Genomic DNA, 26,417 nt, shown 5'->3' with positions numbered 1-26,417 from the left:
GCGTCTCGAGTGGAGCGGCTGGCGGCCACGCCCCTTCCGCCCTAACTGCCTCCGGGTGGCCCCGCCCCCCGCCCCGGAAGCACTCGCGGCGGGCTGGGGTTTCTGGGCCCGTCGGGAAGAAGCACTTCCTTTCTGTCCGACATCTTGACGAGGCCGCCGCCGTCGCGCCCGCTCCCGCTCCTGCCGCCTCGCGATGGTGAGTTTCGCGGGGTGCGAAGCGGCGGGGTTCCCTGGGCCGGGCGGGGCGGAGGACGCCGTGCGGACGCCGCCGCCGGGAGGGCCCCCCGGGCGCGGGCTGGGCTTCGGCGCGCGGGGGCCGCCCCACGTGCTGGGTGGTGGGGTGCGGCGTCGCCTCAGGACCGGCCCGCTCTGCTTCCCCCCCGCAGCCGCCCAAGGACGACAAGAAGAAGAAAGATGCCGGGAAGTCGGCCAAGAAAGACAAAGACCCAGTCAACAAGTCTGGGGGCAAGGCCAAGAAGAAGGTAGGGGTGACGCTCTCCTGCAGGCCCGGCACCACGGAGCACGGGGTCATCCGCAAGGCGTCTACGAGGCGCCCCACGTTAGAGGGGTCCAAAGCCCCGGGCTCTGTGGAACCCGGGATCTCCGTTTAAGGAAGGGGTTTCTCAGACGCTGGTTACTTGGAGGGAGGGGGAGGTGGGGGACCGGAGCGCTGACCGGCTGCCCTTGTCTTTGTGAGCAGAAGTGGTCCAAAGGCAAAGTTCGGGACAAGCTCAACAACCTCGTCCTGTTTGACAAAGCTACTTACGACAAACTCTGTAAGGAAGTCCCCAACTATAAGCTCATAACCCCTGCGGTGGTCTCTGAGAGGCTGAAGATTCGTGGCTCTCTGGCCAGGGCAGCCCTTCAGGAGCTGCTTAGCAAAGGTGAGGAGGGCTTTTATTTGGGGTTAAATTCTAAGTCTGTAGTGCTTTTACTGGGAGTTAGAGAGAAAAGCTCTGGGAGATGCTGGGTTCAATCCTCACCCACTCCCGAAGAAAGCCTAAAGATGTTTTGGTTTGTTGGCTTTTTTCTTTATTTTTGGTCAGTCCTGGGGCTTGGATTCACGGGACCTGGGTGCTCTTTTGCTCTGAGCTCTTGCCAGCACTCTACCCTTTTGAGCCACTGCTCCACTTCCAGTTTTCTGGTGGTTAATTGGGGATTGAGGTGATGCATAAATTTACTATGGAGACTTTTCACCCCTGGCTGGCTTCACCGTATGACCATAGATTATCGGTGTGAGCCCGCAGTACCAAGCAAGAGGAAACAAATTTTCCCCCAGTGCTAGGATTGAGCGAGCTCAGGATTGCTATGAAATTCTACCATTTAAGCCAGCAGTTGCTCTCTAAATTGCTTTGTTGAGAAAGTTTAAAATGTAAAATGATTTATGAAATCAATTGTTTACCGATTCCTCGAACTTTTAAAATTAACTGCAAGATTTACAGTATAATTAAGAACTGCTTTGTAAAAGCTTTATCTTGCTTTCCTTAGGACTTATCAAACTCGTTTCAAAGCACAGAGCTCAAGTGATTTACACTAGAAATACTAAAGGTGGAGATGCCCCTGCTGCTGGTGAAGATGCATGAACAGGTGAGCACCCACCCAGAATTGAACAGACCACACACATGGATCCCCTTTTGAAGGCTCTAGTACTGATTCTGATTTTTTTTTAAACAGGTCCAACCAGCTGTACATTTGGAAAAATAAAACTTTATTACATTAAAATGAGTGTGCCTGTTTTCTAAGAGAAGCAATTGCAAAGTATTTGATCATATGGGTTACTTCCAGCCTGGTGATGATTAGATTAGCTTTTTTCTTTGTGTGACTGTTGCTTGTTCCGTGCTGCAGCTTCAGTTTTGAACTGATGCCTGGAGGAAATGAAAAGTTAACAGAATGGTGACAACTGCAGAGGATGGCAGGCTGGGGTCCCAAGTGGATCCATACCTGGACTGCCAGCGACGTCCATTGTTCCACACTCTGCCAAAAGAGGGTAGCCAGCCTGCAGTGGTGCTGGAGCTGTGATCAAAGTTGGCCCCTACTCTATCTGGGGGGAGTTTCTTGAGCCTCTCTTTTTCCTCTGCAAAAGTAGGAAAACTGTTCTGGTTGGTCTTACACTTGTGTGGCCCAGGCAAGACACTGCCTGGGCTTCAGATGCATATGCTATGCCCTGCTTAGGCAACAGCTCTGAACTTACTCTCTTTAAGAAATTCTTCATAGGAAGGTCCTATTTGTTGGTTTCCAGAGTTATGTTCCTCATCTTGCATCATCCACGGAGGTGTGGCACCTGGAGAAAGACCCAGTCCAGAATTAAAAGCACTTTTGGTGGTGCTGGGACTGTAAAAAACATCCACCTTACTGAGGAACATGGGCCAGCTAGCTGTTCCTGTGCTTGACTGAGCTAGAAATGCAGTTTAAGAGTCCTGGAGCCTGAGATGTGAACGGTCCTCAGCTAGTCTTAAGCAGTTAACAGACTTGAAAGGGCCCAAGCAGCATATGCTTTGTACTAGTCTGGTCTAGCTTGGAACTGAGATCCTCAGGTCTCAGCCCTGAGGCTAGTCCTGGGGCACTGTCCTTGGCTTCTTTGTGCACAAGGCTAGCACTCTGCCACTTGAGCCACAGTGCCACTTCTGGCCATTTTCTATATATGTGGTGCTGGGGAATTGAACCCAGGGCTTTTCATGTATTTGAGACAAGCACTCTTGCCACTAGGCCATATTCCCAGCCCAGGCCCTTGAAATTTTTTTTTTTTTGGCCAGTCCTGGGCCTTGGACTCAGGGCCTGAGCACTGTCCCTGGCTTCCTTTTGCTCAAGGCTAGCACTCTGCCACTTGAGCCACAGCGCCACTTTTGGCCGTTTTCTGTATATGTGGTGCTGGGGAATCGAACCCAGGGCCTCATGTATACAAGGCAAGCTCTCTTGCCACTAGGCCATATCCCCAACCCCAGCCCTTGAAATTTTTATGTGTGCATGCTGGTCATGGCCTGAGCTTTTTGGTGCTTAGAGATGGGATTATAGACTTGAGCTACCAGCATCCAGGTTCAACCATTTTTCCCCCCACCAGTCCTGGGGCTTGAACTCAAGGCCTAGACACTGTCCCTGAGCTGCTTTTACTCAAAGTCACCACTCTACCACTTGAGCCACAATGCCACTTACAGCTTTTTCTGTTTATGTGGTGCTCAGGAATTGAACCTAGGGCTTCGTGTATGCCAGGCAAGCACTCTAGCACTAAGCCACATTCCCAGGCCTTAGCCTTTTTTTGAGCAGTGTTAGATCATAGGCATGAGCCATGGTACTTTGCTGTCTTTGCTACCTGTATTGTCACCTGTCTTTGGCTTTTTGTAAGAAAGGATGCAGCCTTATAACTATGCTGGGGTTTTATGTTATATCAAATTCAGTTAATTCATTTACCTGTAGATAGACATTGGGATTGTTTCTGATTTGGGGCAGTCACTATGTACACATGTGCGAAGGAGTTTTTCTTGAGTAGGCTGATGTGGAAGGGCTGGTTACAGGAGTCCCGTTCCCCTCCCATCAATTGAACATTCTAGGTGTGTAGAGGGAGTGATAATTTGGATTTGACTAGTAAACTGATTTTACTGAGGTTTCAACTGCTTCTAGTTTTAGAAACGCTGGGGCCTTACCTGAGTGGATGTTACCAACTCCAGGTGTATCCTGTAGTGGAAATGGAGAAAAGATCCAAGATAAGATAGAGCTAGAGACCCAATACTAATCTTGCTGCAGAGCACACTAAGCCATTACACAGTCTGGCCTCTAGAGGCTCCCAGTCTCAACAGCGGATGTGTCTAGAAGAATGTCTTCAGATCATATGCAGAGCTGTGAAAGAGGCTTACTTTACACATATACACTTAAAAACTTCAAATGGTGCCATATCTGCTCGTAACAGACAGGACCTGTTTTGTTTTTTGCCAGTCCTGGGCCTTGAACTCAGGGCCTGAGCACTGTCCCTGGTTGCTTTTTGCTCAAGGCTAGCACTCTACCACTTGAGCCACAGCGCCACTTCTGGCTGTATTCTGTATATGGTGCTGGGGAATGGGACCCAGGGCTTCATGTATACTGTATACATGTATAAAGGTGAGGACTTTACCACTAGGCGGTATTTCCAGCCCCGACAGGCCCAGTTTTCATAACTAAAAAAATGACAATGCTGAGAGGACGAAAAGTGTGAGTAGAAAGGCTGGAGTGTGGGTTCTGAGAGGGCAGGTGATGCGGGGCAAGTAGAAATTGTACCAATGTTGAAACAGGAGTTAAAGCTAACAGACAAACTTGGCGGCATGGTTTGGGGAGTGAGGTGGGGATGAGGGTCTTTGTGGGAGGGTGAAGCACCCACGGCAGGAAAGCCAGGAGGGCAATGAGGCTGGGGGGAGGGACTCTGGCCTTCTGGCTTGCCAGTCCACTATACCTGATGACCAATGAATGTTAGAGGCTGGCCTGTCTCCATCCAGTCGAGCTCGGTAGCGCGTTGCAGGTCCAACTGTGAGTGCTGCAGTGAGCTGGAGGCTATTTGGCTGAAAGACAAACCGAGCCAGGCTGCCAGGTGAGGTCCTTGGGGGCCAGGAGGATAGTAACATTTAGGTCTGTTTCATTCCCTACCCATCTATCTTAGATTGCTCTAAAACCCATTTTCCTGCCAACAGTTATTTGGCTATAATGTTTTTCAGGTCATACAAAATTGGTAATACAGCGGCTGGTGAGCAGCAGCTGAGTGTGTGTCCCATCACAGACCAAATGACCTTGCAGGCCTCGCAGAGCCCACAGGCCAGATGTTTCCCGAGAGTCCTACCTGTTTGTCTCCTTCCAGCTTCTGGGTGCTGAAGAGCCCTCTTCTGGGTCTGGCTCTGCCTGAGGCTGAGTTTGATTCAGGAAAAATAAATGTGTCTAAGGTGCTTAAGAGCCTACCTTGGCCATGCCCCCACACTCCAGATTCCAGTATCATGGAAGGTCCCACCCATATCTCCATGGCTCAGGTGCCCCTGGCCCACAGGGGATTCAAGCCAAGCAGGAAGGAATGGAGGCTGACTTCTCTGAGAAGAGCTGCAAGTTCAAAGGCTGGATCTAGGAACACTGGGATAAGTGGATTTGGATACTGCTCTGGATCCTCGGAGAGAAACCAACCTCTAAGACAGATCGGACCACCTCCCGCCGGCTCTGTTCCACCTCGCGGATCTGAGCAGCCATCTGTAGGAGAGAGGACGCTCAGACGAGTTGAATAGCATGGGGGTCAGCACCAGGAGAAGGGGTTCTTCAGAGCCTTTCCTTCCTACCTCTTTGATCACCTCATCCTCTTTTTCTTCAAAGGAATCCAAACCTTTCACCATGGATTTTTTAAATCTAAAAGAAAAGGCACCAATCAGCCTAGAGACCCAGCCATCAGTTGTGAAAAGCTCCTCCGTAGACAACTGGTTTTTGTTTTTTTTTCCTAATTTTGACAACACTCAAATCTCACAAAAGAATGTTCAAAACAGCCTTGTGTATGCATCCCACCCAGATTGCTATGTTGGCCATATCTCCTTCATCTACACCCCTTTTGCCAAAAATGGGTGTACACACCATGAGATGTAAGTCCAAATATTTTGGCAGGCATCTTCCAACAGCAGTAATAGTCCATGATTCCACACTGGAGAAAGTCAATTACTCAGCCAGGCACTTGATTCAGGCTCACGCCTGGAAGCTACTCAGGAAGCTGAGACCTGAGAATTGCAGTTCAAAGCCAGACCAGGCAGGAAAGTCCAAGAGACACTTACCTGTCATTAACTACCAAAAAGCCAGACATGATGGAGCTGTGGCTCAAAGTGGTAGAGCACAAGGTTTAGAGCAGAGTTCAAAGCCCCAGGACCAGCACACAAAGAAGAAAAACTCAGTTACTCTTTGGCATTTAGGTTGTGAGTACAGAAATACAGTCTAATTAAAAATGTCCCTGATTAAAAAATGTCTTATGATTTATTTAACCAAGGAATGGTCACATATGGAATTGGACTGTTAGGTGTCTAGAACAGTCTAGAAGTTTTCCTGGGAGGCTGGGGATATGGCCTAGTGGCAAGAGTGCTCGACTAATAAACATGAAGCCCTGGGTTCAATTCCCCAGCACCACATATACAGAAAATGGCCAGAAGTGGCGCTGTGGCTCAGGTGGCAGAGTGCTAGCCCTGAGCAAAAGGAAGCCAGGGACAGTGCTCAGGCCCTGAGTCCAAGGCCCAGGACTGGCCAAAAAAAAAAAGAAAACTAGAAGCTTTCCTGGTTCTCTCTGGATTTCTTCAAAACCTTTGAAGAATTCAGGCCAGGCCTTGCACAGTATGGCAAATTCTGAATTCTTTGGTTTCCTCTTTGTGTGTTTTTTGTTTGCTTTTGGTCTGTTGTGGGGGCTTGAACTCAGGGCCTAGGCACTGTCCCTGAGCCTCTTTGTGCTCTGGACTAGGGCTTTACCATTGAGCCACAGCTCCACTTCTGGTCTTTTGAGTGCTTAACTGGAGATAAGAGTTTCATTGTGGCTTTTCTGGCTAGGCTGGCTTTGAACTGTGATTCTCAGATCTCAGCCTCTTAAGTAAGCTAGGAATATAGGCGTGAGCCATTGAAGCCTAGTGGGTTTCCTTTTTTTTTTTTTTTCAGTATAACTTTATTATTATTAAAGTGTTGTACAGAGAGGGGTTACCATTTCATGATTCCCTTAGTTCCCTTATAATGAAATTTAGAAAAAACACTTTTGGTAGGGAGCTGTCAACACCTCACAAGACTACTCAACCTAAGAATTTTAGCATTACCATTCAAATACTTCCATTCCTTACTTGTATCTTCCATTTGCCATAAATATATTTGCAGCCAGTTTTATCTTAAATATACAAGTTTTCAGACTATCAAAAACACTATCCACAGTGTCCTGAGCCATATAGATTTGCACTTACCCATATATAGCTGGATCCAAGGCTAACCAGAGTAGTAGCTGGGCACTTTGTGTGACCCAGTATGTAAAAGGATGGGAAGTCTATAAGGTGCTTCTATGGTTGGCCACTAGTGGCTCACACCTGTAATCCTAGCTATTCAAGAAGTTGAGATCTGAGGATCATAGTTCCAAACCATCCTGGACAGATAAATCTGAAAGTTTTTCTCCAAATAACCAGCAAAAACTGCAAGTGGCAATGTGGCTCAAGTTGTAGAGTACTAGCTGTAAGGTCCTGAGTCTCAGAAACAGCACCAGCACAAAAACAAAAAATTCCAAAGGAACTTCTATGAGTCCATTTGTTCACTTCTTCTTCTCTGCCTCCCAAGTAACTAGGATTACAGGGATGAACCACATTGCCTGGCTATGAACTGGTCCATGAAACAAATACCTACAAAATCACTAAGCAATACAATATTATGGCACCAGTTTTCTTTTTGTTGTTGTTTGTTGGTCATGGGTCTTGAACTCAGTGCCTGAGCACTATCCCTAAGTTACTTTGCTCTACCTCTTTGAGCCACAGCTCCACTTTTGGTTTTCTGATGGTTCACTGGAGACAACAGTCTCTCTGGTTTTCCTGCCTGGGCTGGCTTTCAACTGTGATCCTCAGATCTCAGCCACCTGATGAGCTAGGATTACAGGTGTGAGCCACCGGAGCCTGGCTGGGACCATCTTTCTATGCTGGTTCGCTGTTGAAAGAAAATGCCATTATATGCTACATGGCCTCATATATTCTAATTTTCTTTCCTATGCAAAGAAACATATCTTTTTATACTTTTTTTTTTTTTTTGGCCAGTCCTGGGGCTTGGACTCAGGTGCTGAGGAATGGAACCCAGGGCTCCGTGCATGTTAGGCAAGCACTCTCCCACTAAGCCACACTCCCAGCCCTATACCATTTAAGGTATAAACAGAAAAAGCTGGAGGTGGCATTGTGGCTCAAGTGGTAGAGTGCTAGCCTTGAGCAGACAGAAGCCAGGGACAGTGCTGAGGCTCTGAGTGCAAGCCCCAGGACTGGCCAAAAAAAAAAAAAAAAATCCTGAAAACAATTCAAGTTTTAAAGAGGGGCTGGGAATGTAGCTTAGTGGTAGAGCTTGTCTAGCATACACAAGGCCCTGGGTTCAATTCCTAGAAATGGCGCTGTGGCTCAAGTGGTAGAACACTAGCCTTGAGCTGAAGTACTCAGGGACAGCACCCAGGCTCAGATTTCAAGCCCCACAACAGGAGGGAGAGAGAGAGAGAGAGAGAGAGAGAGAGAGAGAGAGAGAGAACACGCACACTTGAAAGGTTCAATACCAGTACCTTATTAAGAAAAAAATCTGATAGCTGGCAAAGAGTGAAAGAATAAACGCGGGCTACTTCATCTTCGCTAACAAACATAACCAGTGACTTACCGAGCATAGTCCTGGGGGGAGATTAGAAATTTCTCTTTCATATGGATCTCAGCCTTGTTCTCCCACCAGAATCTGTTGGTCGCTTTCCTGTGTTCTGGGCTGAGAATGACAAAGATGAGTCATTTCAGATTCAGCTCATGGGAATCTGAACACTGGGTTAAGTAACACACTGGCACGGGATTCCTGCCCTGGACATGGCAGTGGAGTACTACAGCTGATCTCAAGATCTCCACTCTCCCTTCTTCCAATGAAGTTGCCTTGGTGGGCAGTGACTCACCACTGGGGCCCTGATGGCCATAAAGCTTCTATCTACTTCAGACACTGACAATGCCAGGCCAGGTGCCCCAGCAGGGGGGGCCCCCGTCCCGCACCCACCCGGCCAGGTGCTCCAGCCAGGGCAGGGCCCCGTCCCGCACCCACCCGGCCAGGTGCTCCAGCAGGGGGGGCCCCGTCCCGCACCCACCCGGCCAGGTTCTCCAGCAGGGGGGGCCGTCCCGCACCCACCCGGCCAGGTGCTCCAGCAGGGGGGCCCCGTCCCGCACCCACCCGGCCAGGTGCTCCAGCAGGGGGGCCCCCGTCCCGCACCCACCTGGCCAGGTGCTCCAGCAGGGGGGGCCGTCCCGCACCCACCCGGCCAGGTGCTCCAGCAGCGGGGCCCCGTCCCGCACCCACCCGGCCAGGTGCTCCAGCAGGGGGGCCCCCGTCCCGCACCCACCTGGCCAGGTGCTCCAGCAGGGGGGCCCCCGTCCCGCACCCACCTGGCCAGGTGCTCCAGCAGGCCCCCGTGCAGCACCGTCACGTTCCCGTGGCTCAGATGTCTCCGCACCTCTCGGCCGCAGCACGGGCACCAGCAGCACCGCTCGTGCTCCGGCACGTAGCGCTCCACCTGGGCGGCGCGGATGGCCTTGCGGGCCGCCGCCACCTACGGGGACGACCGACCGGGCTGAGCCCCGAGGGGGCCTCCCAAAGCGCGGCCCCCGGGCCCGCGCCGCCCGGCCCCGCGGCCCCGCCCGGCCCCGCGGCCCCGCGTCCGCACCTGGGGCAGGAGCCGTTCCAGAGCTGCCTTCAGCTGCCGCTGATGTTTCCGGCTGTAGACGTGTCCGCGGCCACAGAAGAAAGTCTGGCGGCACAGAGGACACCGCTGCGGCGGCGCCATCGGCTCAGGAGCGGTCAGGACCCTCCGCCCGCAGCAGCGGCGGGAGACTCGCCGCCCTCCACCAACGCTTGACCTTTAACCTCTCCGCGCGGGGCGGGGCGGGGCGGGGCGGGGCCCAGGAGTCCTGGCGACCCCTAGCGGCCGGCCCTCGCCGCTGGAACCTGTTGTGCGGCTGCGCGGGACGCTCGCCGTTCCGCTCCCAACTTCCGCCCTTCTTCCGGAAGCCACGCGGGGCGGGGCGGGGCTGGCGATTCGCGCGGCTCCGATCTTAAAGGGCGGGAAAGGTGAGGCGTGGGGAGCCCCGAGCCTCGTTCCCGGTGGTTCCCAGCGTCCCGGGCTTCCCCTCCCGGCATCTTCTGGCCACCTGCTACCCTGCTGCTGTTCCCGCGCGCGTTGGCGTCTCCAGCCCTCGGGTCTCCGCGTGGAGGTCTCCCCCTTCCGCCTCGGTGTCAGGAGTTCCTCCCCTTCCACCACGCTCCGAGAGACGCGACGAGGGCAGCGCAACCCCCGGGAAGCTAACGGCTCTATCTGGCGCATGGTAAGCCCCGAGTATTTAGCTAAAGGAAGAAAGGCTGCCGTGGTGAGACCTCCAAGTCGTCCTTGTGGAATTTCTGGGTGTGCGTGTGTGTCTGTCTGTGTGTGTTGCCGGGGCAGTACTGACAGCCACCGACACGCTACCTGAGTGCCTTCCCCCCCCTCCCCCCGCTGCTTCTCAGCCCCCTTAGCATTTCCCTAGCCTCAGGTCCTCAGCTCCTCCCACTAGCCCCCCCAGATCCACCCATACCTAATGAGCCACTCCTACTCACTACCTACCTACTTCCTCCTTACCCCCAGGGAGAAGCTGCCACCTGGGTAAGGTGCTGACGCCGTGTAGCTCCCTCTCCCGTGGGAACTATGGCCCTACTAATAAACCTCCTTATGAACCTTCTTTTCCTGTCTGTGGTTATCTCCGCATGGTCCCCTGGCATGGCGGGGACAGATCCTTTCAAGCCCCAGGATTAATTCCAGGTCCTTTGCTAGGCCTTTCATTTTGTGTGACAGTTAAAGACGGGATGTCGGGAGGTAGCACAGGCCAGCTTGGAGCTTGCTGCAAATGGCCAGGCTAGCCTTGAAAAAAAAACTCCTGATGGGGATCCATCTGCCACAGCTTTCTGAGTGCTAGGATTATAGGGATGTACCCCCCTGCCAGGCATCTTTTTGTTAAGAGTTGGAAAGCTTAAGAAGAGGGTATCTCGGGGCTGGGGATATAGCCTAGTGGCAAGAGTGCCTGCCTCGGATACACGAGGCCCTAGGTTCGATTCCCCAGCACCACATATACAGAAAACGGCCAGAAGCGGCGCTGTGGCTCAAGTGGCAGAGTGCTGGCCTTGAGCGGGAAGAAGCCAGGGACAGTGCTCGGGCCCTGGGTCCAGGGCTCAGGACTGGCCAAAAAAAAAAAAGAAGAGGGTATCTCATAGTCCAAAACTCAAGTAGATGAATTATATTTTGTTCATGCCTGACTCTCAACAGTTTGCATGCAATGTTTCATTAGGTGTCAAACTAAATTAGGTTAAGACCTTCAAAACCCAAGCTGCCTGCAGTTAATAGTCTCCTTAAAGGTAGTGTTACTCAGAGACAGAGAACAGAAAGCATGCAGCTACTATCCTGCTCATCAGAGCTACCAAATAAGCCAGGTACCAGTGAAAAGCCAGAACAACTCCATCTTGTAGAAAACCTAACCTTACCCTAAACCAACCCTACCTTCACCCCTCGCTTTCCAGTAAGGGAACATGAAATGCCCTGGGACAGAGTGACCAGATGGCTGAAACTGATTAAGGGTTGGTCAGAGAAGAAAAGTAAGTTCTGGAGTTTCTCCAGAACTCCCCCACCCAGGTGTGGTTTCCAGTATCTAATTAAAAACCCTGTAGCTAGGCACATACTCCCTTGCGACACCCCTATAACTTAAACCAATCAACTTTAATTACGCCAGCCCCTCGATTTGACCAATAACCCTTTCCAGATTCCTTCCCGCCACCAAATGCACCGAACATGTTTTAGAATTGTTTTATGATTTTCCCGTGGTGCGTATTGATTTGTTAAACATTGCTATGATGTATGCTAAGTCCCTGCCTTCCCCAAAGAATGTATAAAACAGCTGGAAGCCCTAGGCTCAGGGCCTCTTAGCGTCACCAGCGTGCTGCATGTGCAGAGGACCGAGCTAGCCCGCAATAAACGCCCTTTTTGCTGCTTGCATTGGTCTTGGTCTCTGGTGGTCTCTTGGCGGTCCGGAACTTGAGCATTTCACCAGTGACTCACAGCTGTAATCCTAGCTCCTCAGGAGACTGAGATGTGGAAGATGGCAGTTTCAGGCCAACCAAGGCAGAAAAGTCCTTGTGACTCTTATTTCCAATTAATGGGGGGGGGGGGGAACAAGACTGAGTCACTAAGTCAAGAAAACTTGAAGAGCTGGGCACTAATGGCTCAGGCTTGTAATCCTAACTACTCAGGAGGCTGAGATCTGAGGATTGCTTTTCAAAGCCAGTCAGGGCAGGAAAGTTTGTGAGACTCCTCTCCAATTAACCACCAGAAAACTGGAAGTGGAGCTGTGGCTCAAAATGATAGAACACAAGCTTTGAGCAAGAAAGATCAGGAACAGCACCTAGGCTCTGAGTTCAAGCCTCACGGTGGATCAAAACAAGCTTGAGGCCCTGGGTTCAAGCCCTAGTACCAAAAATGAAAAAAGAAAAAAAAAGTACAGTTGGAACCCAGCACATGAATGTAATCCCAGAACCCTGAGGGACCCTAACACAGAAGGAAGCTGGAGGATTTCCCTGAAGGTTCTTGACCTCCTCTGCCTCCATCCCTTGGAAGGTTCTGAAAAAGCTAAACAAGAGCTCAGAACCCAGGATCAGCACTAAGTAAATAAGTAAAAGGATGCTACAAGCAGGGTATACTGATCCATGCCTATAACCAGGAGAATTATGAGTTCAAGCTATATAACAAACCTGTCTCAGAAAAAAAACAAAATGGGTATTATAGCTCACAGCTCTGGAGACTGAGGCAGGCAGATCTCAAGTTCTAAGCCAACTTGGGCTAAGTAGCCAAATCCTATCTCAAAAACCCCTTATCTCCCATCGTGCATCTTATTTCCCTACACCCTTTCCCTGCAGCCCTTGTGTGGTCTCACACTTGCCCTCCCTGCCGTTACCACTTCCGTAGCTGGCAAGTGAGCTTTTCCAAAGACAATTTTCAAAAAACTAGGAATTGGTCCATAGGCCCCTGGGAGGCTTACTCCCCACTCCTGAGCAGGGCAGATGGGCACGGAGCCCCCTCTCACCACTGCTGCCTCAGGAGCACGCCCACCTTTGAGGGGTACCCCATTTTAACTCGTGTAGCAGGCACCGAACCCCATCTACAGAGACCACACACACACACACACACACACACACACAGGATGCAGGGAAACTTTATTAAGGCATTTCTAACTTTTACTTCTTAAAGGTCAAAGAGGAAGGGCATCATATCTGCAAGAAAAGGAAAGAATTCAAAGTAGCCTGCGGTTCCTAACTGCTGCCGCCCCCCCCCCCCACACCTGCAGTGCTCTTTCACAGGGCTCCCCTCGCTCAAGGTCCCAAGGCCTCCTGCGGGCTTCCTGAACTGCTCTGGGAGGGCAGGGGCCCTGTCTGTGCGCCTTCCTATGTGTGGCACCATTCCCATAGGGTCAAGAGCAACCAGCTGCCCATGGCTGCTTTCCTGCCTGTTCCTCGTGGGTACGTCCCTGTCCTGGGTCACTGGGGAGGCCTCTCCTCGGGCAGATATCACCCGAGTGCCAGGACCGTCCCCCCCCAAAGATGCCCTCAAGTGAGGCCCAAGCTGGCACACTCAGCCTCAGGTCCCCCCTCTGGGCCCACACATGACAAAGCTTCACACCTGGCTGGCTCATGCACTGCTGGATACTTTCCAGCCGAGTGCAAGCCAGGGCGCGGGCCTCCTCCTCGAAGCGGCGGTGGCCCTCCTCGGTGAGCTTCCAGAGGCAGGAGCGAGGCCGCGCGCCCGCCTCGGTGTCCACGCTGACCTGCACTTTCTCAAAGCTGTCTCGGAAACAGAGGTTGTGGCGGACGGTGTTCTTCCAGCCTTCGGGAGCCGTCTGGAAGAAGGGGAAGTGCTGTCTGTGGACAGTGAGGAAAGGCAAAGTTTCTCTGGAGGGGGGGAGACCTTACTCTCCAGCTGTTCTCCCCACCCCCAGTCCTTCCCTGGGCCGGGGGAATGGCAAGCTGGCCCAGAACTGCCCTCTGCTGATTAAGCAGGGGGCAAAACCTGCCCCCTACCTTCTTCTCTAAGCCCAGGTCACTGCCCCCAGCCTCAGGCTCGCCTTCCTCCCTCTTGCTGAGGACTGAGGACTTTTGACTACAGCAGGAACACAGCAGATAAGGAGATTGGTATTCAGCAGGGTTAGCTTCTTTATTTCTAATATGAGGAAACATTCTGAGCAATTCCCCTGTACTTATGTATATGTGACTGTGGTCCACCGCTGAATGAAGAGCCTGGGGTGTAGCTCAGGTAAAGCACAGCCCCGCTAGTGTGAGGCCCTGGGTTCCATCTCCTCCGTGTGAACAGCTGTGAGCACGTGTGTGCACGCAGGCAATACATCCACATCCTTTTTCCATCTGGCTCCCTGGGGTTCCGAGAGCTGTGCCTGGCAGAGTAGTCCTAGGACAGACTTTACACTGTAGTGCTCATTTCGAGGGGCAGGTTGGGGGGTGAGTTTGTATTTTAAAGGAGAGCTAAGACAAAAGGCTCAGGGGAGCTGTGTTCTTGTACCGGGCAGACACATATTTGCCTGAGAAAAGACAACTGGGAAGGCACAGGTCCTCAGACCCAAATAGGGAAAGTGAGTCAGCGGGGCCTGGAACAGCTAGCAGACATGAGACCCCGGGCCCTGTCCCTCCTCGTCCCCCTCCCAGGGCCCCCACATACCGAGTGAAGCTGTAGATCTGCTGCACGTTGAGGCCGCAGGGGGGGCTGTTTCTTAGTGCCAGGGCAATTAGGTGGAAGTAATTAAGAGGAGGCCGGGACCAGAGTCTGCCCTCCGAGCTGGTGGGTTGCCGGAGCCTCCGACTCTGGAGGGGGGTCCTCTTATGAGGGGATGGCAGGGCCACAGAGGAGCTGTCGTCCTGGGCCTGGGCCTGGGCCGCCGCCTCTTCCGGGAGCTAGAGGGGCACAGAGTAGGAACTGGTCCTGACTCCTTGGCCTTCACTCCGGGGTGTGCAGTGACTAAAGGGGGGATGGTCTAAGACCAGCCTCTGGGGTTCTCCCCAACCCCTACACCTGTTAACCTGTCCCTAAGAAACCCAAAGGGTGATGCTTTCATCCCCGGGCCCACCCTGCCTGCTGCCAGCCCACCCCCTTCGCACCTTCCAGGGGCAGGGAGGGGGCACAGCAGCGCGGCTCAGCTTCGGCTTCTCGCTAGGTGGCGCCCTGCTGGAGGAAGGCTGCTGCCCCTGCTCCTCCGCGCCCTCGGAGTCGCCGCCTCCTTCCTTTTTCACAGACGTCTGGGAGGTGAGAGGCGGGCTTGGCGGGCTTGGCGGGCACTCCCACTTAGCGTCTTTGACCTGCATCTTGCCAGGTGGGTACACAATGTTGGGGTTTACCCACATCCACAGGTTGGGCTCAATATCTGGGTCTGTGCAGGGCAAAGCGGGGGTGGCGAGTCACCGCCAGCTCGCTGGTCTAGAAGCCCCCGTGCCCCGTCACGCCTCCCCACTCACCGTCAGCAGTCTCATACTTTTTATCCAAAGGCAATACTGGCGGTTCAACGATCCTGAGTTTGTATTTGGCAACTGGCAAAAACACAGTAAGAAGAGAGTCAAGACATGGCCCTATTTCTCCTGTGACCGGAGGCTCCTGTGCCTGGCAGGAGGCCTGGGAGCAATGTGGACCTGACTTGGGGGAGGGGGGGAGGCGGTCCTGATGCTAAGCAGACACTGCTGGGTTTCCTTCCACCCCAAGTCCATTCTCCCCGGGCAGTGGTGCTCTACCACTGAGCCCCAGCCTGCATTCTTGTCAGTCCACCAGGTCGGTCCACGGGTGATCTCACATACCCCCATGGCTTCAGTCACCACTTGTACATCCTTAACATCCACACCACTCTCCCTGTTAGTCCTCCAGTACAGCTGGCTGCTCCTTACTGCTTGGGTGGTCTGCACACACTTCAAACGCATTATTCTTTTTTTTTTTCATTATTATTTTGCCAGTCCTGGGGCTTGAACTCAGGGTCAGGGCTCTCTCCCTGGGCCTCGCTGTGCTCAAGGCTAGCATTCTACCGCTGGAGCCATATTGTCACTTCTGGCTTTTTCTGTTTATGTGGTACGGAGGAATCGAACCCAGGGCTTCGTGCCATGCTAGGCAAGCACTCTACCACCAAGCCACAGCCCACTATTATTTGGGAGACAAGGTCTCACTCTGTAGCGACACGGAACTTGTAATTGCAAGGACAGCGTTTAAAGCGGAAGCGAGTTCCTCCCAGGTTTTGGCAACAGAAAATGTAGAGGAAGTGTTGGAGGGTAGAATCAACAGTGAGAGTGTGGAATAGGAGCGGCTTGAACAACAGGCAAGTTTCACTAAGAAAACTTGAGGGGAGAGAACAAGAGAGAGGAGAGAGCGTGAGTGCTGCTTGCACAGAAGGGGCTCTAAGGGTAAAGAGGGGAGGGGCGAGGGCCAGGTTGCTGGGAAGATGAAGCAGCTGCTGGGGGGCAAGTGGGAGTCAGTTACGGGAGACGCAGGTCCCACGGTGCCCAGAGCACTGAGACCTCGCTTGTGCCGAAAGCTGTCTCCTGGTTCCCATCAGTAATCCCACCTCAGCCTCCCACGTGCTCGCATGACAAGTGTGAAATGCCACGTCTGGCTTCAAGTTGAACATGTCTGAAGCTAAATTCCTTTTTTTTTGGGGGGGGGGGTGAGGAAGGTTGGTCATGGAGCTTGAACTCTGGGCCTGGGCGCTGTCCCTGAGCATTTCAGTTCAAGGCTAGCCCTCTACCACTTGAACCACAGCGCCACTTCAGTGGTTCATTGGAGATAAGAGTCTCACAGTCTTTCCTGCATGGGCTGGCTTTGAACAGAGATCTTCAGATCTCTGCCTCCTGAGTAGCTAGGATTACAGGCGTGAGCCACCGGTGCAGGCCCCCTTTGCTTTTAACTCCTGCATTCATTATCTCAGTATTTTCTCTGCTCTTTGTGCACAAGAGTGTCGTCATGTTACATGGGAGGTTTTTGTTTGGGAAATGATGATACACTTATCCGAGAGTTGAATAGTTAGAAAGGATGTCCACCACACTGCCAACTGTTCAACACTAGAACAACAGAAGAAATAGATATAGCTACAAGGTTGGAAAGAAAAAGGAGAAACTACCACAGAAAGACATGATGAATAGAGAAAGCCATACACTATCAATATAGGAATTATCAGAAGCACTAAGCAGTCTCTGTGTGGTAATGTACCTCTGTAATCCCAGAACTTGGGAAGTTGAAGCAGAATGATCACAAGCTGGAGGCCAACCTAGGCCACTTAGCAAGACCCTGTAACAAATGAGCAAACCACCACCCTAAAAAAGAACCACTAAAAGTAGAGCAACCGTGGGCCAGGCATGGTGGTGAATCCCTATCATCTCAGCAGTCAGAAGGCTGAGGCAGGATTGAGAGTTTGGGGTCAGCCTGAGCTGTATAGAGAGATCCTATCTCAGAAATGAAACAAAAACAAAAAAAAACAAAACCCAAGTCAGATGGCAAGTTTGCTAGCCAGCAATAAGGCCATATTCATTACAGCTGTTCCTGTACTAACATTAAAACTGGGAACTATCCAGGCACCTGTGGCTCACGCCTGTTCATCCTGGCTACTCTGGAGACTCAGATCTGAGGATTAGCCAGAGCAGCAAAGTCTGTGAGACTCTTATCTCCAAGAAACAACCAAAAAAGAAATGTACTCATTACCTGACTTACGAAATGGTAACTCCTCTGCACAACAACCTAAATGACAGTAAAATTATGTATTTAAAAAATCAACTGGACTTGGGTGCTGGTGGCTCAGGCCTGTAATCCCAGCTATTCAGGAGACTGAGGGTCTGAGGAGGATCACGGTTCAGAGCCAGCCTGGTCAGGAAAGTCTGAGACTCTCATCTCCAATTAGCCACCAGAAAACCTGAAGTGGCGCTGTGGCTCCAAGTGGTAGAGAGCTAGCCTTGTGCAAAAGAGCTTAGGGACAGAAAAAAAAAATTATCGGTGTTAAAAATAATAACAGAGCCAAAGGGCATTTAGGCGAAAGGAGAATTATAGTATAAAAGTGGAAACCAACCCCCTCCTTTCACATAGAACCAGACAGCATGTCGTGCACAAACAAATGGATTGATTGGGGTTTGTGTGGTTGGCGTAGGCTACAGGGGTGGAGCGATGAGCACCGCTCTACAGGAGCACTTGCTTACAAAAAGAATGGCTAGCAAGTCCAAACTGGTTCAGTGGAAACAGGGTTAATCGCCTCAAAAATCACAACACTTGAGGCCCAAGGGGGGTACAGTGATAAAGCCTCTGCCGTGGGCAAAACATGTACAAGTCTGTGGATGCACACAGGCGTGAACAGCAAACGTCATAGTGCTTTTAAAAATAAAGAAGGGAAAATAAGCACAGCATGCAGGGGCCCAAGCATGGGCCCCAGAGAGGCCCAGAGCAGCGGGGCAAGTGGGAGTGGTCACCGCCGTGGGTCAGGACTGCAGTGGGGGGGAGGGGGCAAATGCATAGCGGGGGAGGGGCAGCTCCAGACCCTTCACCCCAAAAATGTGCTCCAGGCTCGGGGTAGCTGCCCGGGAGTGAGAGGATAGGACTGGGGAGGCACCTGCAGTCTTCCTGCCCCAGGCTCTCCAGACCCCACAATACCCATCCCCGCGGACCCTCCCCCGCCTCCGGCAACCGTAGCAGACCCACCCCATTCCCACCCCACACCTCAGACTTTCCTGAACCTCAATGACCACAGTAGACACCCCCACCCCAGACCCTTCCCAACCGCCCCCCCCCAGATTTTCCAGAACCCCACAATCCCCATCCACCCCCCCATCGAGGGCCCTCCCTCACCCCATCCCCCATCGCGGCCCTCCCTCTCACCCTCCTCACCGCAGATCCTCATCCCATCCCCCCACTGAAGGCCCCCCAACACCAATCCCCACCGCAAACTCTCCCCCAACACCTATTCCCCTCTATAGACCCTCCCCCCCCATTCCCCACTGCAGACCGTCCCTCACCCCACACCTCAAACTTTCTGGAACCCTCCCCAAAGCCCATCCCCCAACACAGGCCCTCCCCCTGCCATCCCCCTCCGCGGGCCCTCCCCCCTGCCATCCCCCTCCGCGGGCCCTCCCCCCGTGCCATCCCCCACGGCGGGCCCTCCCCCCGTGCCATCCCCCTCCGCGAGCCCTCCCCCCGTGCCATCCCCCTCCGTGGGCCCTCCCCCATGCCATCCCCCACGGCGGGCCCTCCCCCCTGCCATCCCCCTCCGCGGGCCCTCCCCCCGTGCCATCCCCCTCCGCGGGCCCTCCCCCATGCCATCCCCCACGGCGGGCCCTCCCCCCCGTGCCATCCCCCTCCGCGAGCCCTCCCCCCGTGCCATCCCCCTCCGCGAGCCCTCCCCCCGTGCCATCCCCCTCCGTGGGCCCTCCCCCATGCCATCCCCCACGGCGGGCCCTCCCCCCCGTGCCATCCCCCTCCGCGAGCCCTCCCCCCGTGCCATCCCCCTCCGCGGGCCCTCGGCCGGCCACTCACGCGTCTGCTCGGCCGGGGGCAGGTGCACGGTGGTGCAGGTGTGGAAGAGCTCGTTGCCCATGTCCCAGTCCAGCAGGCCCGGGACCCGGCCGTGGAGGCTTTCCCAGAAGTCGGGGTCCTGCAGATGCAGGTCCATGGTGAGAGCGCGAGGCCGGCGCGAGGGCGCGGAGGGCGCGGAGGGCGTGGCGCGGGGGCGGGCGGCACGCACGTGGAGCGGGCGCCAATATCCGGCCGTGCGGGAGCGCAGGTGAGCGGTGCCCGGCCTGCAGCCGGGGCTGGGGCGGGAGGGGGCGCGCCTCCGCCTCCGCCCCCCGCCGCCTCCAAGCGCCCGCCCGCGCTCCGCGGCTCAAAAAGGCCCCAGAGCCCCGGACAGGGGCGCCGCCACGCTCTCCAGCCGACGACGGGGTGTGTAAGGCTTACCTAGGAGGTCGTCTAGGGGAGGGGGTAGAGGGAAGGTTGAGTGATTGCGTTTTCCTGTCTCGTTTCTTTTTCTATTATTTTGTGTTTTTGTGATGTTGGGGATCAATCCATCCAGCCATGCTGGTTTTCAGTCTATCACAAAGCATACTCAGTGTCCCTTCCTTCCCTTCCTTCCTTCCTCCTTTCTCTCTCCCTTTCTGTCCTGGGTTTGAGCTCAGGGCCTAGGCCATGTCCACACTACCACTTCGAGCCACATTCCGGTTTCCCGGGGATTCATTGGAGATAAGTCTCAGACTTTTCTCCCTGGGCTGGCTACCACCCGAGATACTGAGATCTCAGCCTCTTGAATAGCTAGAATTAAAGGTGTGAGCCACCAGCACCTGGCTTTTTTTTTTTTTCCTGGAAATATGAAATTCTTAAAAAAATCAATTTAGTTGTCAGTGGCTTACACGCTCAAGTAGTAGAGCACCAGCCTCCAGCTAAAAACTCAGGACAGCACCTAGACCCTGAATTCAATCTTTAGTACCAGCATATACACATCCCAAAAAAAACCCACTTTTCTTCTTTTTTTCTTCCCTCTCCCTAAGTAGTCCATTAGTTGGATTCATGTTCTGTGTATTGGTATGTAAATGAGGCTCTATAGGTATGCTCATGCCTTTTAGGCCTAGCTTCCATATTGGAGTTTACACTTCATTTCTTCCTATCACTGTTGTCAAATTGTAGTGGTATTGGGACTTCTCAGAACCTGCTCTGGTCTGGCAGCTGCCAAATTCCCCCAAACATACTTTGTCTTTGTTCAAATTCACCTATTAAATTTAGTCTAAGGAATTTTCCTCTTATTTTTAGAGTGACGGATAATCCATTGTCTTTTTTCCTCATGCAGTGCTACGAGTAGAACCCATGACATCACATATACCTGGCCAAGTAAGTGCTGTACCACTGAGTTACAACCCTAGCTCTTTTCTTGTCCTATATACTTCCTTTTTTGAGCCATGGGTGCCCAGCTCTACTTTTTATTGCATTTTTAAATTACTATTTAGAACATTTAGTTTGTAACCAAACCCGCAGAGATGAGGCCTCACAAATTTAGTGCAGTGAGTGCAGGTTAAAGTTTCTATGTCAATAAGGTAGTTCATTTCTGTACAGTGCTAACACAGTAAACTAGAATACTTTTTCCAAAGTTGAAAACACAACTAAAGTTTCTAAAAATTCAAATTTTAGATGTATATGTATGTGTATTTATGTTTATGTTTATATAAGACCAATAATAGAATTGACTAATGTTACAGAACTAATGTTCTTGCACTGTCAAAGAATTGAATAAACCTTGATTGGTGTGCGTTTTGGCTCTCCTCTCCTCTCCCCTGACTGCCTCCCTCATAAGAAGATCCAGTCTGGGCCTTGGGCTAGGAAGGAGACAGGGTGCACCTGCGGCCTGACATATAGGTCTACACCCAAGGGGACTTTATTAAGGGAGACACAAAGGTGTGGCGGTCAGCCTTTATTATAGCTACAAGGTCACAAAGGGAGGAGGAGGTTGTTATGAGGGTAGAGTGGGTAGATGGGAGGAAAGGTGGCCGACAGTAGAGGGGAGGAGACTGGTAGGGAGTGTTGGGAGGTGAGACATGGAAGACCCCAAGAAGGACAGAGGGCGGGAGATGAGAAGCAGGGAGAAGAAGGGGGGTGGCTGAGGTCTGGGAGGAGGCAGCTGGGGACGGGGACAGTGCTGGACTTCATCACCATGCAGACAGGCTCTTCACTTTCGAACACCCAGTGCCAGAGCAATAATGAGGCCCACAACCAACAGGAACATGGCAACAGACAACAGCACCGTGATGACCACCATGCCCCCTGTGCGGGCCATTCCCAGCCCAATGGACTCCATGCTCTTTCCTGTCAGAAGAAATGGGGGAGCTTTAGGTGGGGAGGAGGAACCCTTATCTCTTTGAGAGTCCGCACTCAGCCCCTCATTCGGCCACTTAACCAATTGCTCATTCATCTGTTACCATCCACCCAGCCAGTCAGCCACTGGCCCCAACACCTCTCCCACCTCCCTTTACAGAGCCTCTGCTACTGAGAATCCAGAAGGTGTTAGAGGGCCAGCACCGAGGGCTCATGCTTGTAGTTCTAGCCACGCGGGAGGCTAAGATCTCAAAATTACCTTGCAGAGCCAGCCCAGGGCAGTAAGTCCATGAGACTCTCATCTTCAATTAACCACCAAAAAGCCAGAAATGGAGCTGGGGCTCAAGTGATGGAGCAGTAGCCTTGAGCAAAAAAAGCTCAGGGACAGGCCCTGAATTCAAGCCCTAGGGCCAGTGTGCATGCACGCCCATGTGCACATGTGTGTGCATGTACACAATTATTAGAGTACCATCCCTGTCCACGAGGAGCCTTTAGTTCGCTGGAGCACAGATGAGTCAGGTGGACGTGGTGAGCCCAGCACTCGGTGGTAGGGAGGAAGTCGGCAAAGGGGTGGAGGTACATGGGGGATGTCAGGAAAGTCTGGGGTCCTGGGCGGTGAAGGTGGCCGGCGTGTACTCACGAGGAAGGGTGGACATCGGGGTCTCTCGGCTGGACTCGGTGGTCGTCCCCTTCTGCACTTGGTAGGAAATGCTGGGGGGGGTGGGGGGCGGGAGAGAGCTTCATGGTACCCTCCAGCCTGGGAGGCCCGTTTCTCAGGCTCTCTCTTTCCCCATGCTGAGCAACCCCACACCCCAATCTCCCTCGCACCCCTCTCTTGCAGGCACCCCAAGCCTGGGTCCGATACCTACTAGTATTTGGTTCCCGGCGCGAGGTCGGTCACCTGGTACGCGCTGAGCCTGGTGACGGTGAAGCCAGCGCCACTGTCCACCACGCTCACCAGGTCTCTGCGTCCGCGGCACGGAGGCACCACAAAGCTGGACTTCACCACTGGGCGGGAAAGTGGGGGTGGGGGGGCGGGAAGGGCAGGCTCAGGTTTCTGGAGGGCCTGACCAAGAAGGGACGGCTTGTAGAGGTCGGCGGGGAGGGGCGTGGTGCTGGGAAGGGGTCTTGGGGGACCGGAGGGGTGCCTGGGGAGGGGGTGGCAGACCTTTGCTGTCATTGGCTCTCCGGACCATCAGTGTGGCGTTGCCTCCCGTGAGGTGGCAGGGGGGCAAAGCGACTAGCAGGCTTTCTGTGAGTGCTGGGGACAGTAGGCCAGAGAGGCTGGAGATGTTGAACTCTGCAGGGAGGCCCGGAAGACGCTCAGACGGAGGGCAGTCCTCCTGTAATACTCTATCTACACCTCCCGGGGGGGGGGGAGGGGGGGGCTTTGGGAAGGAAGGGTGCAGAGTCCCAACGCCCCCTCCCCTCTGCAGTCACCTGGTGGAGCAGCGAGGCCTGCGACTCTGACCACCAGGTGGCAGACTTGGGCTACAGAAGCTAGATTACTCCCCTGAGTTGCCTGGGAGCCAGGCCCCAGACTCCGGGAGCCAGGCAGTGCCCAACCTCAGCCTCGGCCCCTCTCCCACGCTTCTGTCCTCCTGGGCCTGCTCACTGCCATCACCAGCCCCCCCTCCTCACCAGCCAGCCCCCTCTGAGAGCCATGGAAGGCACAGGGCCCTCTTCTAGACTCCGGAACCCTCCCCACCCCCAGGCACTGCAGAGACCTGCAGCTCCTGGAGCCAAGATACCCAGCAGAACCAGGATGAAGGGCACGGTCTGGATGGGCATCGGAGATGCCATGCTGGGCTGGAAGCTGGAACCTGGAACAGGCACTGGCAGGGCTGGGGTTTCCTGAGGCCAGTGAGGTCCTGTCCTGGGGTGGCTGATTTTGTCTTGAGGGTGGGAGGGGCAGGAGGAGAATCCAGTCCAACCTGCCCTTGGGGCCCTGTAGCCTCAGGGAGGGCCCCCAGACTGGTTCTTCAAGATGAGGAGCTGGCCCTCAGGCCAGGAAAGAGGGGGTGGGGATGGTAGTTTTGCAGTTGCCCTGAGGTGAAGAAAATAAGCAAGGGACTCCAGAAAAGATTTTGCTGTTTAAGAATGGGAGAGGAAACTGCTAGAAGGGGATGGGGGCCTATAGAGACAAGGGTTCCAGTTCTGGGTGTTGACTGTGGCCCAGAGCTGCTGGTCTGGGAGAGACTGGGGTGACTGTGCAGCCCCGCAGATCCCTCTGGAGTATGGGGACCAGATGGCCAGGGAGACACCGAGAGAGTTAGACACTGGCCCAGTTGTAGCAGGGTGAGCACAATCCGCCTTGAGGGGCTGGGGAACATTCCTGAAACAGAATAAAGAAGAGGACACTCGGGGCAGAGGCGGGAGGTTCATAAGTTTGAGCCAGACCGGCCATATAGTGAGACTTTATCACAAAACAAAAACTAACTGCAGGGGGGAGGGGGAGGGCGGGTGTAGCTCAGTGGTAGAGCACCAGCTTGTCATGCATGAGGCCCTGGGTTCCATAGCCAGCACCACAAAAACCAAGGGAGATACACCATTTCTGATCATCTCCCTTCTCCAGGTTCCATTAGAAAAAAGGAAACGAAGAGCTGCAAGGAGGGAGGAGGAAAGCAATATGGCTGCCCTGACTCTGGACCCTGGATGGACCCCCATATACTTAACCTGTAGTCACCCTGGGCCTGGCTGCCTTTTGTAGTTGTGGGAACTTGAGGCTCAGACAGGCAGTCATTGTATAAAGTGGGGCACTTGCCCAGTTCTGGTGGCTGCAATCCTAAGAGTTATAATCCTACCTTGCAGGGAGGCTGAGATCTGAGGATCATGATTCAGAGCCAGCTTGGGTTGTGAGACTCCATCTTAATTAATGAGCAAAAAAGCTGGGATAGAGGTGAGGGGTAGGGGGGAGAAACCCGGAGCACAAGGCCCTGAGTTCAAGTCCCAGTACTAGCAAAAGAAAAAAAAAAAAAGAGGATTTTGGAGAGGTTGTGGAATTCTCCAGAGGCTGCACTCAGCAGAGCCAGTGTTGTTGTGTTGCTCTGTGTCTGCTTGACCAGCCATTCTTCCTTCCCCAGTTGCAGAGAAATCCTGGTAGGAAAGAGGGCAGATGGGGTGTGTGCCTCCATGGTTTGAATACATCCTCAAAGCCTAGTGTGCGCGGGATGTGGGCTCCCGGGATGCTACATCTCAGGGGCCCAGGCAGAGGGCAGGAAGGTCCCAGGGCTGCTCCAGTTGTGCCAGTACTGAGCCTTGAACGCAGAGGGGGAGCGTCTTTCCTGAGCTTCCATGCTCTACCACTTGAGCCACAGCTCCACCTTGTTTTCTGTTTTTGTTTGTTTTGCTGGTTAATGGGAAATAAGAGTCGTGGACTTTCCTGCCTAGCTGGCTTCAAACCCTAGTCCTAAGATCTCAGCCTTTTGAGTAACTGATTAAATTTGAAGTATAGGAATCATTGAGAGCTTATTAAAATGCAGTACCTGATTCGGAGGATCTGAGGTGAAGCCTGAAATTCTGCATTTCTCAGGAGCCTGCTGGTCTGAGACACACACACCTGGAGGTTCCAGCTGTTTTCTCTACATATGCAGGCGTGTGCGTGCATGCACACACACACACACACACACACACACACACACACACACACACACACGGTCTCCTATGATGGAGACTGGAGACAGGTATTTCCCCCCAGTCTGCCAGGACAGGCTGCCTTTGGGTGGAGAATCACTTTGTTTTTCTGGTTCCTTGGCTTTTGTCCCCTTTAGATCAGACCTTAACCCCCACTACACACTTTCACTCAGGAAGACCTTGCAGAGAGCAGACTAAGCGGTGGACTGTCAGAGCTGGGAGGTCTTCCTGGCACTTCTCAAACCCTACAGCCCACCGGGCAGGATGTTTTCACGTGGGCTTAGGAGGGATCTCTTCCCATTCAGTCATGACCAGGAAGCGCACAGTAGAAAAGGTTGGGTTTATTGCAGGCAGGTTGTACTCTTAAGCCCTCATCCTCATCTGAAAGTAGGAGTAAGACTGAAAATGAGGTAGGAGAGGGCAGATCTCTGACCAGACTTTAAAGGGATTGAGGACCCTGTGCCTTTAAGCCCTCTCCTCTCCCTCCAACCCCCCCTCCCGCCTTTACCCACCCCAACCCTCCCCAGGTTTCTGGAGAAGCAGAGTTGCTTCTTCTCCCTGCCCTGCCGAGCTGCTCACTGGCTGCTCTGGAGGCTGTGCTTTTCGGTCTCCATGGAAACCATTAGTTGCTAAGCAACTGGAGCATCATCTGTGCTGAGCTCTCGCATCTAATTATCCCATCACAGCAGCAGAGAAGGGTTTGGGGAGCTGAGAGGAGGGGGAGGCCAAGTACAGGAGCAAGAGGATAACTCTTTTAGCAGAGCAGATTCATTGACAATGCTGAAGTCATTTAAAGCCACAGCACCCTGTTTCCCTGGAGGATTTCCCAAAAGCTTGGCAGAAGAGAACCAGAGCCACACGTCTGCAGTCTCTCCTCTGAACCCTTTCTCCCCAGATTGTCTCCCCCTTGAGTCTTGATTCTAAACTCTCAAGTTACTTTCCTTGCCTCCAAATTTCCAATTCAACAGGCGTTTCTTCATTGGGTACCAGATATGTCCCTGAAACTCTTCTAGGCACTGGGGTATAAAGCAAAGGTAACTTTCTGCCTCTGAGGAGTTCCGAGTTCCTGATTTCTTTCTACTCCCCACACTAAAAGGTTATCTTTAAAATGACTCATATAAATATATATATATATATATATATATAATACATCTATTTTTAATAGATCTTTTTTTCCTAGTCCTGG

The 26,417-nt window shown here is 53.2% G+C and overlaps 4 protein-coding genes across 5 annotated transcripts; 1 reads left to right on the top strand and 3 right to left on the bottom strand.

Moving 5' to 3' along the window:
* Positions 1-27: 27 nt before the first annotated feature.
* Rps25 (ribosomal protein S25) lies at positions 28-1,717 on the top strand. The gene is made up of 5 exons (XM_048343961.1): positions 28-196; positions 387-482; positions 701-884; positions 1,489-1,587; positions 1,675-1,717. Exons 1-4 carry the CDS (start codon positions 194-196, stop codon positions 1,581-1,583), a joined length of 378 nt encoding a protein of 125 aa, XP_048199918.1. The 5' UTR covers positions 28-193; the 3' UTR covers positions 1,584-1,587; positions 1,675-1,717.
* Positions 1,688-9,575, bottom strand: Cenatac (centrosomal AT-AC splicing factor). Of its 2 annotated transcripts, XM_048343956.1 has the most exons (11): positions 9,377-9,575; positions 9,099-9,262; positions 8,341-8,439; positions 5,280-5,346; positions 5,131-5,193; positions 4,799-4,863; positions 4,418-4,523; positions 3,639-3,669; positions 2,192-2,281; positions 1,942-2,074; positions 1,688-1,865 (listed from the first exon to the last, which is right to left on the bottom strand). In XM_048343956.1, exons 1-11 carry the CDS (start codon positions 9,494-9,496, stop codon positions 1,802-1,804), a joined length of 1,002 nt encoding a protein of 333 aa, XP_048199913.1. In that variant the 5' UTR covers positions 9,497-9,575; the 3' UTR covers positions 1,688-1,801. The 2 variants fall into 2 exon arrangements, with proteins under 2 accessions (XP_048199913.1, XP_048199914.1); XM_048343957.1 differs by lacking the exons at positions 1,688-1,865; positions 1,942-2,074; positions 2,192-2,281; positions 3,639-3,669 and having other exon boundaries at positions 4,138-4,523; positions 5,103-5,193; positions 9,377-9,561.
* On the bottom strand, positions 9,501-19,456 carry Foxr1 (forkhead box R1). Its single transcript, XM_048340760.1, has 8 exons — positions 19,277-19,456; positions 15,244-15,315; positions 14,827-15,158; positions 14,297-14,685; positions 13,804-13,882; positions 13,406-13,622; positions 9,868-10,053; positions 9,501-9,763 (listed from the first exon to the last, which is right to left on the bottom strand). Exons 1-8 carry the CDS (start codon positions 19,410-19,412, stop codon positions 9,501-9,503), a joined length of 1,674 nt encoding a protein of 557 aa, XP_048196717.1. The 5' UTR covers positions 19,413-19,456.
* A 792-nt stretch (positions 19,457-20,248) lies between these two features.
* On the bottom strand, positions 20,249-23,969 carry Upk2 (uroplakin 2). Its single transcript, XM_048343960.1, has 5 exons — positions 23,326-23,969; positions 22,767-22,898; positions 22,468-22,606; positions 22,239-22,309; positions 20,249-21,589 (listed from the first exon to the last, which is right to left on the bottom strand). Exons 1-5 carry the CDS (start codon positions 23,399-23,401, stop codon positions 21,453-21,455), a joined length of 555 nt encoding a protein of 184 aa, XP_048199917.1. The 5' UTR covers positions 23,402-23,969; the 3' UTR covers positions 20,249-21,452.
* Between the last annotated feature and the right edge of the window lie 2,448 nt (positions 23,970-26,417).

The sequence above is a fragment of the Perognathus longimembris genome, chromosome 3 (assembly GCF_023159225.1).
Source record: "Perognathus longimembris pacificus isolate PPM17 chromosome 3, ASM2315922v1, whole genome shotgun sequence".
Taxonomy (NCBI): domain Eukaryota; kingdom Metazoa; phylum Chordata; class Mammalia; order Rodentia; family Heteromyidae; genus Perognathus; species Perognathus longimembris.
The sequence above is the reverse complement of the archived record's forward strand: the minus strand, read 5'-3'. Positions and strand labels throughout refer to the sequence as shown.

What these genes read in the sequence shown, in the direction of transcription:
- Rps25 (XM_048343961.1), top strand. An exon ending in GGGGCAAGGCCAAGAAGAAG is followed by an intron (nt 483 to 700) that starts GTAGGGGTGACG and finishes CTTTGTGAGCAG; the next exon opens with AAGTGGTCCAAAGGCAAAGT. An exon ending in TCAGGAGCTGCTTAGCAAAG is followed by an intron (nt 885 to 1,488) that starts GTGAGGAGGGCT and finishes TGCTTTCCTTAG; the next exon opens with GACTTATCAAACTCGTTTCA.
- Upk2 (XM_048343960.1), bottom strand. Translation starts at nt 23,401, where the DNA reads ATGGCATCTCCGATGCCCATCCAGACCGTGCCCTTCATCCTGGTTCTG. An exon ending in GAGAGCCAATGACAGCAAAG is followed by an intron (nt 22,607 to 22,766) that starts GTCTGCCACCCC and finishes TTTCCCGCCCAG; the next exon opens with TGGTGAAGTCCAGCTTTGTG. An exon ending in CCCGATGTCCACCCTTCCTC is followed by an intron (nt 21,590 to 22,238) that starts GTGAGTACACGC and finishes TTCTTCTGACAG; the next exon opens with GAAAGAGCATGGAGTCCATT.
- Foxr1 (XM_048340760.1), bottom strand. Translation starts at nt 19,412, where the DNA reads ATGGACCTGCATCTGCAGGACCCCGACTTCTGGGAAAGCCTCCACGGC. An exon ending in GCCCCCGGCCGAGCAGACGC is followed by an intron (nt 15,316 to 19,276) that starts GTGAGTGGCCGG and finishes TGTTTTTGCCAG; the next exon opens with TTGCCAAATACAAACTCAGG. An exon ending in GCAGTGCATGAGCCAGCCAG is followed by an intron (nt 10,054 to 13,405) that starts GTGTGAAGCTTT and finishes TTCTTCCTTTAG; the next exon opens with CTAAATACTCGGGGCTTACC.
- Cenatac (XM_048343956.1), bottom strand. Translation starts at nt 9,496, where the DNA reads ATGGCGCCGCCGCAGCGGTGTCCTCTGTGCCGCCAGACTTTCTTCTGT. An exon ending in TGGTCCGATCTGTCTTAGAG is followed by an intron (nt 4,864 to 5,130) that starts GTTGGTTTCTCT and finishes AATCAAACTCAG; the next exon opens with CCTCAGGCAGAGCCAGACCC. An exon ending in TAACATTCATTGGTCATCAG is followed by an intron (nt 3,670 to 4,417) that starts GTATAGTGGACT and finishes TTTCCACTACAG; the next exon opens with GATACACCTGGAGTTGGTAA.